Source organism: Notamacropus eugenii, chromosome 5 (assembly GCF_028372415.1).
Source record: "Notamacropus eugenii isolate mMacEug1 chromosome 5, mMacEug1.pri_v2, whole genome shotgun sequence".
Taxonomy (NCBI): domain Eukaryota; kingdom Metazoa; phylum Chordata; class Mammalia; order Diprotodontia; family Macropodidae; genus Notamacropus; species Notamacropus eugenii.
Window position 1 is genome coordinate 420481397 of NC_092876.1, and position 14858 is coordinate 420496254.

General features: G+C 35.7%; 1 protein-coding gene and 1 pseudogene across 11 annotated transcripts in view; one reads left to right on the forward strand and one right to left on the reverse strand.

Annotated features, from left to right (window-relative positions):
- The window catches only part of TTC3 (tetratricopeptide repeat domain 3), a 149938-nt gene that overhangs the window by 108080 nt on the left and 27000 nt on the right, over nt 1-14858 (forward strand). For all 11 annotated transcript variants that reach the window (XM_072614952.1, XM_072614956.1, XM_072614954.1 and 8 more), the window contains 5 exons: nt 1883-1948; nt 3424-3573; nt 5512-5651; nt 12026-12094; nt 12609-12705. In XM_072614952.1, the coding sequence (XP_072471053.1) occupies nt 1883-1948; nt 3424-3573; nt 5512-5651; nt 12026-12094; nt 12609-12705 (522 nt within the window). The remainder of the gene's footprint in view (nt 1-1882; nt 1949-3423; nt 3574-5511; nt 5652-12025; nt 12095-12608; nt 12706-14858) is intronic.
- Nucleotides 11256-11929, reverse strand: LOC140504061 (U2 small nuclear ribonucleoprotein B'' pseudogene; annotated as a pseudogene).

Genomic DNA, 14858 nt, shown 5'->3' on the forward strand with positions numbered 1-14858 from the left:
ATTAAACATATTAAATTTGTATCCTGTCAGTTTTTCTTGGATAAACTCCTTAGAATGATCTGTTTAGGGTTTGTGAAGCCATATTGGTGATTAGTATTATCTGCCTTAGAATATTTAAGAATAATCAAAATAACTTCTTTAGGATGCCTTAAAGGTTCTGCCAAAAGAAAGGGGGATGAGTCAGTCAGTATCTGCAGTTTCCCTCAAGACCTTTAATTGTTTGAAAGGATGCTACCATTAAGGTTACTTTGTTAGATTTTTTTTTTTTTAATTTTCTAACAGTTAATGAAAGGCAATGTGTTTTGTGATTATTGTTTTAGTACCAGCCTGCCTAAGTCTAGAGAAACTGATCTCCAGGAAACTGGCTACCATGGAATGAATTGTTTTGGCCAGAATAAACCCTTGAAATAATCTGTTTAATGAGATGTGGTGAACTACTGAACTTTATCAAATCTTAGATCTAAAACTGTTTTTCTGAGTTTTCTGTTAGTAGTCACAAACAGTCACTCTCAATTCACAGACATAAATAATTTTTATAGGTGTAGAAGTTGGGCTTAATCTGATTTAAAAAAGAAACACTTAAGTTATCGCTGGTCTTGTATTGAGGAGAAAAACTTTTCCAAGAAAAATAATAAGCTTGCAAATTTTGAAATGAACATTTTTAGTGCTATGGATTGAATCAAAAGTTTAAAAAACTAAACGTTTAGACATATAAGTAACTGAAAGATAAATTGATATCAGTATCTATTTATCTTATTAGTCACCATTATTTTATTTGTTATATCTAAGTTTCCCAGTTAGTTAATTTTCATGGATTTAAATTCAGTATTGTTAAATATGTAAAATTTCCATATTAGGTATATTTGGAAATCTTTATTTAAAAAAACTCTCCTGGTTGCAACTCTGTTACTAAAATGTTTTAGAAAAAAGAGAAACATTCACATTATTTTACTAAAATGCATACATTTCTAAAGTAAGAAAACCTTGAGAAATATAGCTCAGTACCCCACACAATTGACTGAAGGTTGAATTATGAATTTTGCCACTGACCTTTGAGGTAAAGTTGTCTAATTCATTCAGCTTCCATTTGCCTGTTTCCTCCACTGTAAACTGCTTATTAAGATGTGGATAAGGTTTTGATCTATGGCATAATGACCTCCCTGGTAAGGAATCTCTCTACAAAGGCAAGTTAGTATCTTCTCTGCAACATATAGTCTTAGAGTATGTATTCTTAATTTGGAGTCTATGTTAGTTTTTAATATTTTGGTAATTATTTCATATAGTTGGTTTCGTTGTTAAGTGTGTGTATTTTATTTTATGCATTTAGAAACATTTGAGAAAGGGTTTGTGACATAAATACAAAATGTTTAAAAAAGAAAAACCATTCTTAGAGACATGTCCAGAGCCCTGAGGGTAATTGTCTTCCCCAAAGCCATATGACCAGTGTCAAAGGCTATACCTGAGTCCAGTGCTCTCTACCTCGCAAGCAGGATCTCTCTTTTACACCTTGTTGCCTCTCTTTTGCTACTTACATTGTTTAAATTGCATTAATAAGAAACATTAAGCTATGGAGAACATACAAAAATAATTAGTGCTACAAGTTAAGCATTCCCTAAGGACGACTTCGAAAGGCACCTCAAATCAAATTTCTACCCAAAGGTTAGATTTAGATCATGAAACCTGAAGTAACCCACGTAAAGACCTAGATCAAAATCCAAGTTTCTTTTTCTGTTATGCTTCTTCTTTTCCATCCACTACTACAAAGACTAATTCAGGGGAAATTTATTCTTATTTTGGAAATTAATTTATTATACCTTGTTAATTTGAGGTAAATAATCTCATTTTGAACAGCTTTTAAATAACTGATGTTTGTGTGCAACAGGTGAAAAAAGACTTAATGCATCAGGAGGTTAACACAGTGCCTTTTGGTCCATTTGAAACACAACAAGTAAGTCCAAACTGTGTTAAAATAAAACATTTTGTGTTTGTTTAAAAAGAAAAAGAGGTGCTCGATATTATTGTATTGATCTAGATATTCATTATTAATAATTATATTATTATTAAACTTCATTACATAACAGGAAGGTGATTTTGAATTAAAAAGATTTATACAATCTTATTTTGCATGGGAAATATCAGATATAAGTATGTTGATAAAGTATTTATAAATCTTCACATTTCCTTTTGAAAAGATGAAATGGAAATTAATCAGAACAGTGAGGGGTCTCTGTTAGTGTTTTAATTTTGTCTCTGTCTGTATTGCATTTTCCTTTAATGACTATGGTATTCGTCATTAATGGTACCTCAGTGGCTGTGGGGAAAGTGAGGTTTTTTTGAGTTAGCATATAGGAGTTTTTAGTAAGCATCTGTCTTATGAATTTGACAGGTGACAACAATCTTTACACATACAAAACATTTCTTTTGAATGACATCTTTTTAAAGATAAACCCCACAAGTAACCTCCATTCTTACATTTAACATTAAACTGAATAATTATGCAAACATTTATTAAATGCTTTCTGTGTATAATGCACCTTGAGGTAGGTAAAAAATTTAGATAAGGCATAGCAGCTGCCTTGATGAAAATTACAGCACCCTTTCTACAGGGCAGATTTCTTGGGGAGGTGGGGGGTTTGACATAGATATTTTACTATAGCTAATAAACATAAGGAACCTAAACTTCTTAGGCACCAAACCTACTTCTAGATGATGAGCCCAAAGCCTTGGTTGGGGGTTTGGGGCTTGTTTTCTTTTTGGAGAGGGGAAGGCAAAATAATTGAGGTTAAGTGATTTGCCCAAGGTCGCACGGCTAGTCATAGGTCATATGTGTCATGTGTATGAGGCTGGATTTCAACCCTGAGCCTCCTAACTTGAGGGCCTGTGCTCTATTCACTGTTCCACCTAGCTGCCCCAGGGTTTTGTTTTTGTTTTTGTTTTTTAAAGGAAATCAATTCTAATTAATTGCAATTAAAAAAATGTAGCATTGCTTGGTGATTTGGAGGAATGCCGGTTAATTTCAACAATGAATTTTCTAAAATTACATTATTCTTTTTTTATGTACTTTGCTTGTATACAAATTATAAAACCATAGGTAACAAACTGTAAAACTCACTGATGGATCATAGTCCACATATTTCTGTCCCTCAGGTTATTTGAAAGCATTTGTAAGTAAACTGAATATACTTACCTGTAGGAATCGGCAGAATAAAGTAATCCTAGGCCAATTCTGTGCTAGCAGAACAATTTCCTGAAAACTAGTTGCCAAAGCTCTGGTTAGCTAAATTTACCTCAATTTTACTAGCTAAGTTAACATCAATTATGAGGCTTAACCAGCTTGGAAGAGGCATTCTTTAACTATAGAACTGTTGAATTCATCCTCCTGGGGGCATGGCTTAAGTATGTAATTTTATGATTTAATTGTAGGGTGATATTTTACGAATGGAAAAGGAACATCAAGTATTACAAGAGCAACTTAAAGAAGCAAGTGAAAAATATGAACAGTTAAAATATAGAAGTACAGAAGAGACCAGAGAGCTGGAAGAAAAACTGAAAAGAACAATGGAAGAAAATAAGGTAATTTTGCTATCTAAGACATTATAAAACAAGACAACTGTAGTTGTTCAAGTCTCCGTAAAGTTTTTAGAATATTGATTTTTTTTAAATCTCTCAATAGTTCCCATATGTTTTCTTCTATAATGTTATAATAATATCTTTAACCAATAGCAGTTTAAAAGCATGAGTTTTTGCCCTAAAGAAGTTGAGAAAGTAGATCTTTCTCCTTTGTTTGCAGAGGTCAGAGACTATAGGTATGGAACATTATACATACTGTCAAATCAGTTAATGTGTTGATTAGTTTTACTGGACTGCTTTCCTGCCCCCCTCCTCCCCCACTTTAAAAGGGAATAGGCTCATAGGGTAAGGGAGGGAGGGATGTTTTCAGAATTGAGAGTGATGTAAAAATAACATATTAATGACAATTATTTAAAAGGAAAAACAAACAAGTACCACATCACCACTGATGGAATAATGCTAAAGACAGAGATAAAGCCAGATCAGTAGAAGCAGCAAAGGGAGCTCCTGGAAAGCTTTCACCATCTGATTTTCTTGCTGACTGAGGCCTGGCATCCAGCTATCGAGTCAGCTGTGTTTCTGGCTAGAATTTAGTAAGCATTAAAGAGCTTTTATTTGCTTGAGTTAACTCAGGTCTCTGACAAATGAATTGTCATACTTATCTATCAAGGAATCTATCTATGTCTAAAAGAAAAGCCATAATAAGGAATGTTCTTGTCTTCACAGCCTCAGTCACTCATTTGCCTGCTGGGAACAAAGGTCCAAAGGAAATTTTAGTTCCATATGGTACCAAAAGTCATAGGGAATTTTAGTAATACTTAAGATAAAGTTTAAGGTTCTCCTTAAAATAGTAACAAATAATAGTATGTACCTTAGTATGAAGCCATTTAATTAGGAAACTTTCTTACTCACATCTAGCTGATATTAATGGAATGCTGTATGAATGGAAGTTTTAATTGAGGGGAAAGCGTAAGTAAGTAATATTGGGGTATTTAGTATCATTAAGGATAGAGCAAGTCCAAGCCAGAGTAAGAGTTCTACAACATGGGACTTGTGCAGACTGAAATAGTGGGTTCTAGGAGCCAGAGGAAAAAAAGGTAGCAGGAGATACAAAGGAAATATTTTTAAAAGAAAGGGAAAAAAAGCAGGAGAATGCCAGATATAAACGTCTATTTGAACATTTTACCTAGGGACGGCAAAGGGAAAGATAACTTCTCCCTCCCATTTCTCTGTCTTGCCACAGATAACAACCTTGCTCCCCCTTTCCCAGGAACTAAAATTTGAGATCATAATTTGTATCCTGGGGGCTTAATCATATGTATAACACTATTTATATGGGATCATGTGTTTCAAGTCCTAAATACCCAACTTATAAATGAAAATTTTGGAATGCAGTCCATTTGTGAGTGAAATGTTTGTTTTACTTATGTTGATAGTTACATTTTTTAAAAGGAAAATTTGAATTTGTGTCCTTTGCCTTTCCATGGGGCACCTGTGTAAGCTTCATCTGGTAGCAGCATCTTAAAGAATCCCATTGGCAAAAATTTCTCTTTGTGAGACTTTTTATTCAACAGTATTGCTTGTCAGATATCTCTCTAGTGATAGATAAGAATGATCTGTAATTCTGTGTCAGTTGTTCATGTGTAAGTGCTTTCTTCCAAAATGTTTAAGTATATAAGTATATATTTCCCTGCAATCCTTTTAAATTAATTTACATTTATAAAGGTGTTTTCCAAATAAAAGGAATATTCAACTCATCCTCTTAAAATGGTCATCCTTTCCTTAATGGGATAGTCCAAATTAATGAGGTTTTATAGTATATAGTAAAAGCGAGTTATACATGTCAGTTTTCAAGTTTATGAAAGTCAAATGTCTTTTTTATTTATTGTTGTCAAGTATTGTTTAAATCAACTTTATCACTAATTTAATCCTTGATCGTAGATTTCCAAGACTGAATTAAATTGGTTTCATCAAGATTTGGAAGTAGAAATGAAAAAATGGCAACAGGAAAAAAAGGAAAATCAAGAAAAATTAAAAACTCTAAAAAATAAAGTTAAAAAGCTTACAGATACCAGTGAAATGTAAGTTGCAAAGCTAAAAAGTGACCATGTATTACTGATATTATTTAAAAGAAAAGTACTTACCTATTTTAACAATTCTAATGATAATTTGTAGATTGAGATGAATGAGATCTATAGATTTTATGTAGACTTATTTTCCCTAGCACTATTTAATTTCATTTCATAATCATTTCTTTGTAATATTTTGAAAATTTTTAAAATAATTTTATATCTAATTCAAACATTAACTGAGTCTGGAAAGGAATGAACTTGACAACATTTCCAAAAAGAAAGTTAGGTGTAACACAGGAACAACGGACTGGGAATCTGGAGACCTGGGTTCTAATCCCAGCTGTGCACCTTTGTACAAGTCAGTTATCCATTCTGGATCTCAGTTTCCCCATCCTGGTTCTGCCACTTATGTGTGTGACCTTGGGCAAGTTACTTAACTTCTCTCTAAATCTTAGTTTCCTTATCTGGAAAATGAAGAGCTGATCAAAATGACCACTGAGATCTTCCTCCAGTTTAAAATCTATTATCTATATCTTTTCCTAAACATATATTTATATACATGTATTACACATTTATTACTTTTCTCTTAATGTCCCCAAAATTACTAAAATTGTGTACTATAATGTGAGGAACACAGTACATCCTAGATCACCCCTAAACAAAATTGTGAAGCAGGTTGTTTATCTTCAGAATTCTGTCTACCCTTCCTTCCTGTGACTTATGTTTCCACCCACCTCCAAGCTTCCTCTCTCCAACACACCCTATTTCTCTATTATCAGGATTTGGCATGTATGTATGCTATCCATGTCATGATGGAAAGGAGCTGATAAACTAATTCTTGATAGATATTAATGGTTTTATTGTTTAGTTGTTTCAGTCATGTCCAGCTCTTTGTGATCCCATTTGGGGTTTTCCTGGGCAAAGATACTGGAGTGATTTGCCATTTCCTACTCCAGCTTATTTTATAGATGAGGAGACTAAGGCAAACAAGTTTAAAGTAACTTGCCCAGGTTCACACAGCTAATAAGTGTCTGAGGCCAGACTTGAACTTAGGTCCTCCTGACTCCTGGACAAACACCTAGCTGGCTGAGTTATCCATCAGAGAGAGTTTTCAAACAAAGAAGTGCAAAGGAATGGATGTTTAATGATCTGATAGGGGATATATGTTAAGGACGGGCAGAACTTACCTGCACCTCTTCCATTCTATTACAGTTAGATGTAAGGTTGGCCCTGCACTGTCTGTATTAATATCATTTAATAACCATTCAGGTACCCAGTCAGGATATGTGCCACAATGTAGCATGCTGGTGAATCCCCAGGCTCTGGGCCAATACACAGTTTGGTTTTCTCTATTTGATTACATCCAGTAAGATGGCCTGAGTCATTCTCAGAGGATCTCAAAGATTCAGAAGCGATTAGAAGCCACTATTCTAAGACCTTCTGGGTATACATTGTTCTCATCTTTGAAGGGCATTGTACTCCCCCCAATATCTTTCTTGTAAGTTATTGTCTCCCTTATTCAGGGAGGGAATCACCTCCTTGAGGGAAGGGACTATTTTTGCCTTTCTCTGAATCCCCAGCACTTGGCACAGTGTGCCTAAATTATTGGCTAACTGACTGAGATCTGTTTCTAAGAGCCATACTGAAACAGGATGGTAATGTTTTGTACAGAAATTTGCCAGAATGAAATTATCATTTATACTAAAGAACAGATTACCTTAATTACAATTCCATTTTTATACTATAATTCATTATTGTTTTTATCTGTAACAATTCAGAAAAAAATTATAAGCTTCTCTTTTGTATCATGTTTACATACTTCCAAACAAATTATTTAAAACTGCATTCTTAAATTTGTTTACTTACACTCAAAAGTAGACCGTTGGTTCTTTTTTTCTATGAAAAGCATGTTTCTTTTAAAGATATATAGGAATCAAAAATTTTTGTTGTTTCTGTCACCATCATTATTAAATAAATTTTCTATATTCAGAAATTAGAAATATTGTTTTTGCATGAATATGGAGCAGTTATTTATATTATGTTTAGGAAGTGTCCAAGAGAAACTTGTAAGCTCTCCACTCTGCCTCCCCCACAAATGTATTGTGTCTATTTAAGAAAGTATTACCCCTTGACCATCAATTCTTTCTCTCTCTCTCTGTCTCTCACCCCTCTGGCTCAGTCAGCTCAACTTGCCCTAACCACTGGCAAGTCTTAGTTGGCAGAGAAAAATGACCATCATGTAGCTACATGGTCCTAGGAGTGACTTATGATGGAACACACTCCCTTACTCAACACTTCATCAGTGTAATTCCGGCTTTCACAGCACTTAATAATGACACCATTAGATCTTAAACATAACCATTTACTTGAAGCGGAAGCAATAATTATAATATCCCAGGTACTCAGTGTAAATAAATTCAGGAATAATCAGTGCATCACAGTCCAAACATAAACCTGATTCATACTCTCCCAACAGAGCACTTAGTAGGGACACAAATTTATAAACTTTGCAGGGAATCACATGAGTGAGAAAAACTGTGTGTTCAGGGTAACACCCAACTTTAAGCCATAGGCCTTCATGTAAGTGATCCATTCAGGAATATCTGCACCACATGAAGCTGCTTCTCAGCTGACTGCTCTTACATGTCTCGCTGCTCTCCTGAGCAAATCCTCTTCCGGTCTCAAACTGATGAAGCATTAACAAGCTCTTTTTACTCACATCTGCTTTTAAAAAGTAATATAAAATTGAGAGTGTTAACTCCCTTCCTTTAAGCCAAAGAATTCCAGGGCTTAATAGTCAAGCTTTCTCTTGGAAATGAAGGAAAAAAACAGCCAGCTCTTCCCTCGTTAGGATTCTATATCATACAGTGGATGGTTGGCCAGTCTAGCAGAACCTCTTTCCTTTCTCCTTTTCCCTCTCACACTGGAGGGGGTGTGGGGGGAACTAGCAGCCAAGGCTGCTCCTCTGCTGCTGGTACAGTCACAGTTGCTGTGTCAGATCAGGATTTTCCACCCCCTGCCTAGTCTTTGCCTTCCTGCTCATTTCTTCACTGCAGCTGTGTTCTTAGCTTAAAAAGGACATAGCCTTCCACTGCATCCTGGGTCATCTCCAGTTGTCCTGATCCGTATCTGGCCACTAGACCCAGATGGCTCTGCAGGAGAAAGTGAGGCTGTGACTTTGCACAGTGCTCCCTCACTTAAATCCAGTTCACTTTTAAGTCATGGCATCATCTTCCTGATGTCATGGTCCTCTTGGAGAATGAAGGAGAAAAACCACAAGCAGCTGGGTTTGTCACTGTGGTTCTGTGGTTCACACCAGAGCTGCCTGGTGTTCAGGGATTCAGCTTTCCTTTATAAAGTGAAAACCTATGAAATCCCGTTTTCTGTTAGTTATCAAATTAACATTCCATAGTCTTCAAGCATTTATCCTTCTATGAATCTGAATCTCTTAAACCTGAAAAATACTTACATTAAAATGAGGAGGGACCACAAAGCCCTGTGTCCTCAGCTAGTAAGCCTTTTCTCAGTCCTCAAGCTGATCCACTTAACATTTTATGTACCTTCATAATTACATTTTATAAGTTCTTAGTACATACACGTTCCTTTTTTTTTCTGCTCCTTTCAGCCATCAGTTATTCACTTAGGAAACGACCATCACTTTACATTCTTTAGAAAGTAATTCGAACCTTTTTATTTATCTAAGTCCATATTCTTCCCCTTTGGGCAGCCACACTGCCCACATATTATTTGAAACTGAATTTTTTACACATATATTTTTAGCATTTTTTATTAAACAAAAGTTCTTTCTACCAACTTTCATCCACCATGTTTTTTTATTTATGCAAAAGTAAATTTTCTGCCTCTTTCAGCAGCCAGACTGTTCAGTTCTTCTTTGTTGTGGTTGTTGCTGTTCAATCGTTTTTCAGTCAGATCCAACTCTGTGACCCCTTTTTGCACTTTTCTTGGAAAGATAATGAAGTGGTTTATCATTTCTTTCTCCAGTCCATTTTACAGGTGAGGAAACTGAGGCAAACAGAGTAAATGACTTGCCCAACATAACACAGCTAGTACAGTGTCTGGGACCATATTTGAACTCAGATCTTTCTGATTCCAGACCCAGAGCTCTATCCAGTGGACCACCTAGCAGTTCTCATAGGAGCTAATTATTATGCTGATATGGAATGATCTTTGGAACCATTCATTAGTTCATAAACCTTCAAAACTGTCATCCCTAAGACAGTGGTTCCTAAGTGCTTCAGAAATGCTTCTTGGTTTGAATTGAAGTGGGTTGAATTAGACCCAGTTGAATTAATAATTTTAAAATCATTTTGTGTTTTGTGGTCTTGCCTGATTTCTTTACATTAAATTTTTCACTCTGTTGTGACTGAATGTCAATATTAATACTTTAAGTACTTAATCAGTGTATGTTTTCAGTGGAATGTTACATTAATTTCTATGATTATCTGTTTTTTATTGCCTGTATCAAAATTATTTTTGCTTTTATCCCAGAACTGTGTATTTGTATGAAAGTATGGAAAGTTAATGAGAAAATGTTCATTCATTTTTTAGAAAAAGATGAGGAATTGCAAGTTTACTTTACTGCTACTGACTTCCTTAGCTATGAATTCATCATGCTTTACTTTTTTTAATCTTTCAAATGAGCTTTGTGGCATTTACTAGTAAAAAGTTACTATACATTTTAAAATATCCATTTCATCTTTTCTCAAAATATTACAAGTGCCCCCATATGTCACTTTTTTCATTAATTGGTTGCAGTATTTCAGGGTACATATCAATAACTTTTTAAAAATTTTTTCTGAAAAAGAACATGTGCATACATACAGCAGAACAGAAAAAGAGAATTTCACATAAAATTGGATCTTCACTTCTTACCACGTTTTAAAAAAAGAAATACTTTACCACATCACTCTCCTTACTATCCTACTTGTATGTGATTCTTCTGAAGTTCTTTCTGTTATCCTCTGTACATTTTAAATTATTTTTTAGTTAGTTTTTAGTTTTAGTTTTGAGCATTTATTTTTATTCTCTCGCCTACTTTCTCTCACTGAAAAATGAGAAAAAGAAATACTCTCAAAACATACATAATCAAGCAAAATAAATCCCATAGTCCTGTCTAAGAATGGACTATCATTCTGCTTATTTATTTCATACTTCTGTCAGGAAATGAGTAGCATTCTCCGTGATAGAGCCTCTGGAATCATGGTGATCGTGAGAGGAGTTCTTACATCTTTTAAAAATATTTTTTTAAACAATATGATTATGGTATAAATCGTTTTCATGGTTCTGCTCACTTTACTTGGCATCAGTTCCTACAAGTCTGGCCAGGTTTCTTAGAAACCATGTGTTTCATCATTTCTTACAGCACAATAGTATTCCTTTGCATTCACAGATCATAATTTGTTTAGCCATTCCACAATTGATGGATATTCCCTTCGTTTCCAGTTCTTTATTACTACAAAAACAGATGCCTTAAATACTTTATACATATAACATGTTTTCTTCTTTCTTTGATCTCTTTATGATTCTACTGTACATTTTTTTAGATGGTGTTCCTTTTGGGGAGCATCGCTATTGCTTCTTCCATCCCCATCATTAAAAACTGAAAGAAGGGGTGGGGGAGACTTTGAACATAAGAAAAGTCAATTTCTTGGCATAAGTAATCTTCATGGCATGAGTGGGGAATTGTGATCTTAAAACCTTGTCGGGCCTTTCAAGTAGAGCCAGCCCTATCCATCATTTTCAAACTCCAAAAGAGCAATGTTATATATCCCAGTTACCAACTGTACTTCTTTGAAACCAAAAAAATAATTAAATGGCATAGAAAACATCATCTCATTAGAGTTGTTTGGTAAACTGTTGAGGAGTGAATTATAATTTGGTGGACAGTCAGGCGCCTTAGGATTTGGTGTTGAATTTCCTTGACTATTAACTGTACTTGGTATTCTCTGACTAAGTTTTTTGGTTTTTTATCAGCAAAAGTACTGCACATTTTATAGACTAAATTAGGATCTGTTTTCGTTTGTTGAATTCTCAGGAGTTAACCATAAAATGGAATTCCTTCCATCTTCAAGCATTTATGAATGAGCCAAGTTTTTAAATGTAGCAAATACTTGTCCTCTCATCTTTATGGTCTTTATTAAAGCCACAGTAGTCACCACAAGACCAATGAAGAAGAGAGCACGTACATCGATCTCTTCTTTTGTGATTTTATTCATATTGTTGATAGAGATTATATGATTTGATCTGATATCTGTGCTTTCGGTTAAATTTTAGAAAAATAGAGTCCTCTGTCTCTTTTCTTGGTCTCCTCTGAGCTGAAATCCCTCAAGGCTCAAACCTAATTTCCTGATTGTTTTTCATAGCTATGCAAGGAATAATGAGGAAAAGGATCAACAGTATGCATCACACTTGGATGAATTTCTCAAAATCAGGTCAGTTTTGTAAAGATATTTGTGTACATAGAGTAATATCTGTTTTTCACTTGGACACCTAGGACTTCATTAAGTACTTTCCTCCTGAGATTACCTTCTGTCCTATATATACATACATGCTTACATACATACATACACACAAATACATATGTAAGCATGTGCGTGTATGTTATACATACCTAGTGTATTTTCATGTTTGTCTTCCTCATAAGAGTATGAGTTCCTTGAAAAGAGGGACTGTTTGTACATGTCTTTGTATTCCTATTACATGTGTTAAGTACTTAATAAATACTTATTTACTAAGATACAAACATCCCTACTCTATACCCACCCCCCAAACCCACTGAACTGTTGCCTGTCATCCTATAAAATTCACACTCTGGTTGTTGTATAACAATGCATTTAAATATATGCTGTTGTAAGAGATGTAATTAATTTCTTTATAATAAAAATAAACCTGCATGCAGTATCTCACTGTCTTAAAATATTTCAAGTTTTTTTTTAATGTTCATAGTAATAAATTTGCAAATGAAAAATTGAAAATGGAGGAACTTATAAAGAAGGGAAAAGAGAATTACCAGGAAACTATTAAAAGAGCTGTGGCTGCGGAGGTGAGTCTAATGATATTGGTTTTTTCATGGCATTTTGAGATGGATAGAGTGTATGCATTTCAGAAATGTGTGACAATTCAAGAGATGCTTTGTGGTATATTGGCTTTATTTATTGAAGGTATATATACTTTTTTAGTGTAGAGTAACTCAAATGAGTTCAAACTGGGACATTTCACAGCACTTAAAATCAAACTGTTAAACAATGGAAGGTTGGCAGCATTTTGTTTGCATCTGATTTCTCTGAATTGAAGGCATTGTGGCACAATGGAAAAAACTCAGGATTTGGAGTCAGAAGACCTATGTTCAAACTCTACCTCTGCCATTTCATTGCCTACATGACTTTGATCATGCTACTTCTCTCTGGGCCTGTTTCTTCATCTATAAAATGAGGGGAATGTCCATCCCTAAGTCTATAAAGATTTTACCTCTTTATATTTGATCATGACTCCACTTTATAACTTTTCACTGTTGGGGCTGATGATTACTTTATGATGGAAACAGATTTCTGCTAAAGATTAGATTGGACCTGTTAAATTTGAATTTGCTACATTCTAGAATTTCAAAACAGCAAATAAAACTTAGCAATTCATCATATTAAATACCTCCAAACCTGTATCCTCAACCCCATTTAGAGATGGCATAAAATACCAAGTAGGAATGACATAAACCTTTTTCCCCTCATTTCATTGATTTCCAGTTATCCACTTGTTTAAAAAAAATAAGAGAGAGGGAGAAGGAAATTTTAATGTTAAACACACACACACACATTTGTATGAATTTATGTGAATAGGAGGGTATACATATGGATATATATGTTTTATACATGCATGGTAGATTTTATGCAGGACAAGTTTTTTTCCTACATTAAAAAGCTGGGGGGCGGAGCCAAGATGGCGGAGTAGAAAGACGCACATACACCTAGCTCCGAACCCACAACCCATAGAACATCTGTAAAAAGAAACTCACTGCGAATTCTGGAGCAGTAGAGGCCACAGAACAGTGGAGCGAAGGAGATTTCTGTTCCAGAGGGACCTGCAAACTTCTCGCAAAAGGTCCTTCGCACCACGGACTGGGAGCCGAGTACAGCTCTGCCGCTCCCACGGCACCAAGAGGAGCAGATCCGAGCAGGCTTCAGGGATGGGATCTCCAGCTACCACGCAGGTCCCTCCACCCACAGGTGATGGGGGTCGGTGAGAGGGTCTCTTTGGCGGGTTGAGAGGGGAGTGGGGTGCCCCCATAACTCAGGCCCCCTCAGGAGGCAGCAGCTGCAGCAGCGGCAGACCAGGGCTCCCCAAGCAGGCAGGAGCCTGGATCCATTGTTGAAGGTCTGTGCATAAACCCCCTGAGGGAACTGAACCCGTAAGGTGGCCCTGCCCCCACCTGAGCACCTGAACTTAATCTCACACTGAATAGCAGCCCCGCCCCCACCAAAAGCCCTGAGGCTGGGAAGCAGCATTTGAATCTCAGATCCCAAGCGCTGGCTGGGAGGATCAGGAGGCAAGGTGGGTGTGAGGAGAATATTCAGAGGTCAAGTCACTGGCTGGGAAAAAGCCCAGAAAAGGGAAAAGAAATAAGACTATAGAAGGTTACTTTCTTGGTGAACAGGCATTTCCTCCCTTCCTTTCTGATGAGGAAGAACAATGCTTACCATCAGGCAAAGACACAGAAGTCAAGGCTTCTGTATCCCAGCCCACTCAGTGGGCTCAGGCCATGGAAGAGCTCAAAAAAAATTTTGAAAATCAAGTTAGAGAGGTGGAGGAAAAGCTGGGAAGAGAAATGAGAGACATGCAGTCAAAGCATGAACAGCAGGTCAGCACCCTGCTAAAGGAGACCCAAAAAAATGCCGAAGAAAATAACACCTTGAAAAATAGGCTAACTCAATTGGCAAAGGAGGTTCAAAAAGCCAATGAGGAGAAGAATGCTTTCAAAAGCAGAATTAGCCAAATGGAAAAGGAGATTCAAAAGCTTACTGAAGAAAAGAGTTCTTTCAAAATTAGAATGGAACAGATGGAGGCTAATGACTTTATGAGAAACCAAGAAATCACAAAACAAAACCAAAAGAATGAAAAAATGGAAGATAATGTGAAATATCTCATTGGAAAAACAACTGACCTGGAAAATAGATCCAGGAGAGACAATTTAAAAATTATGGG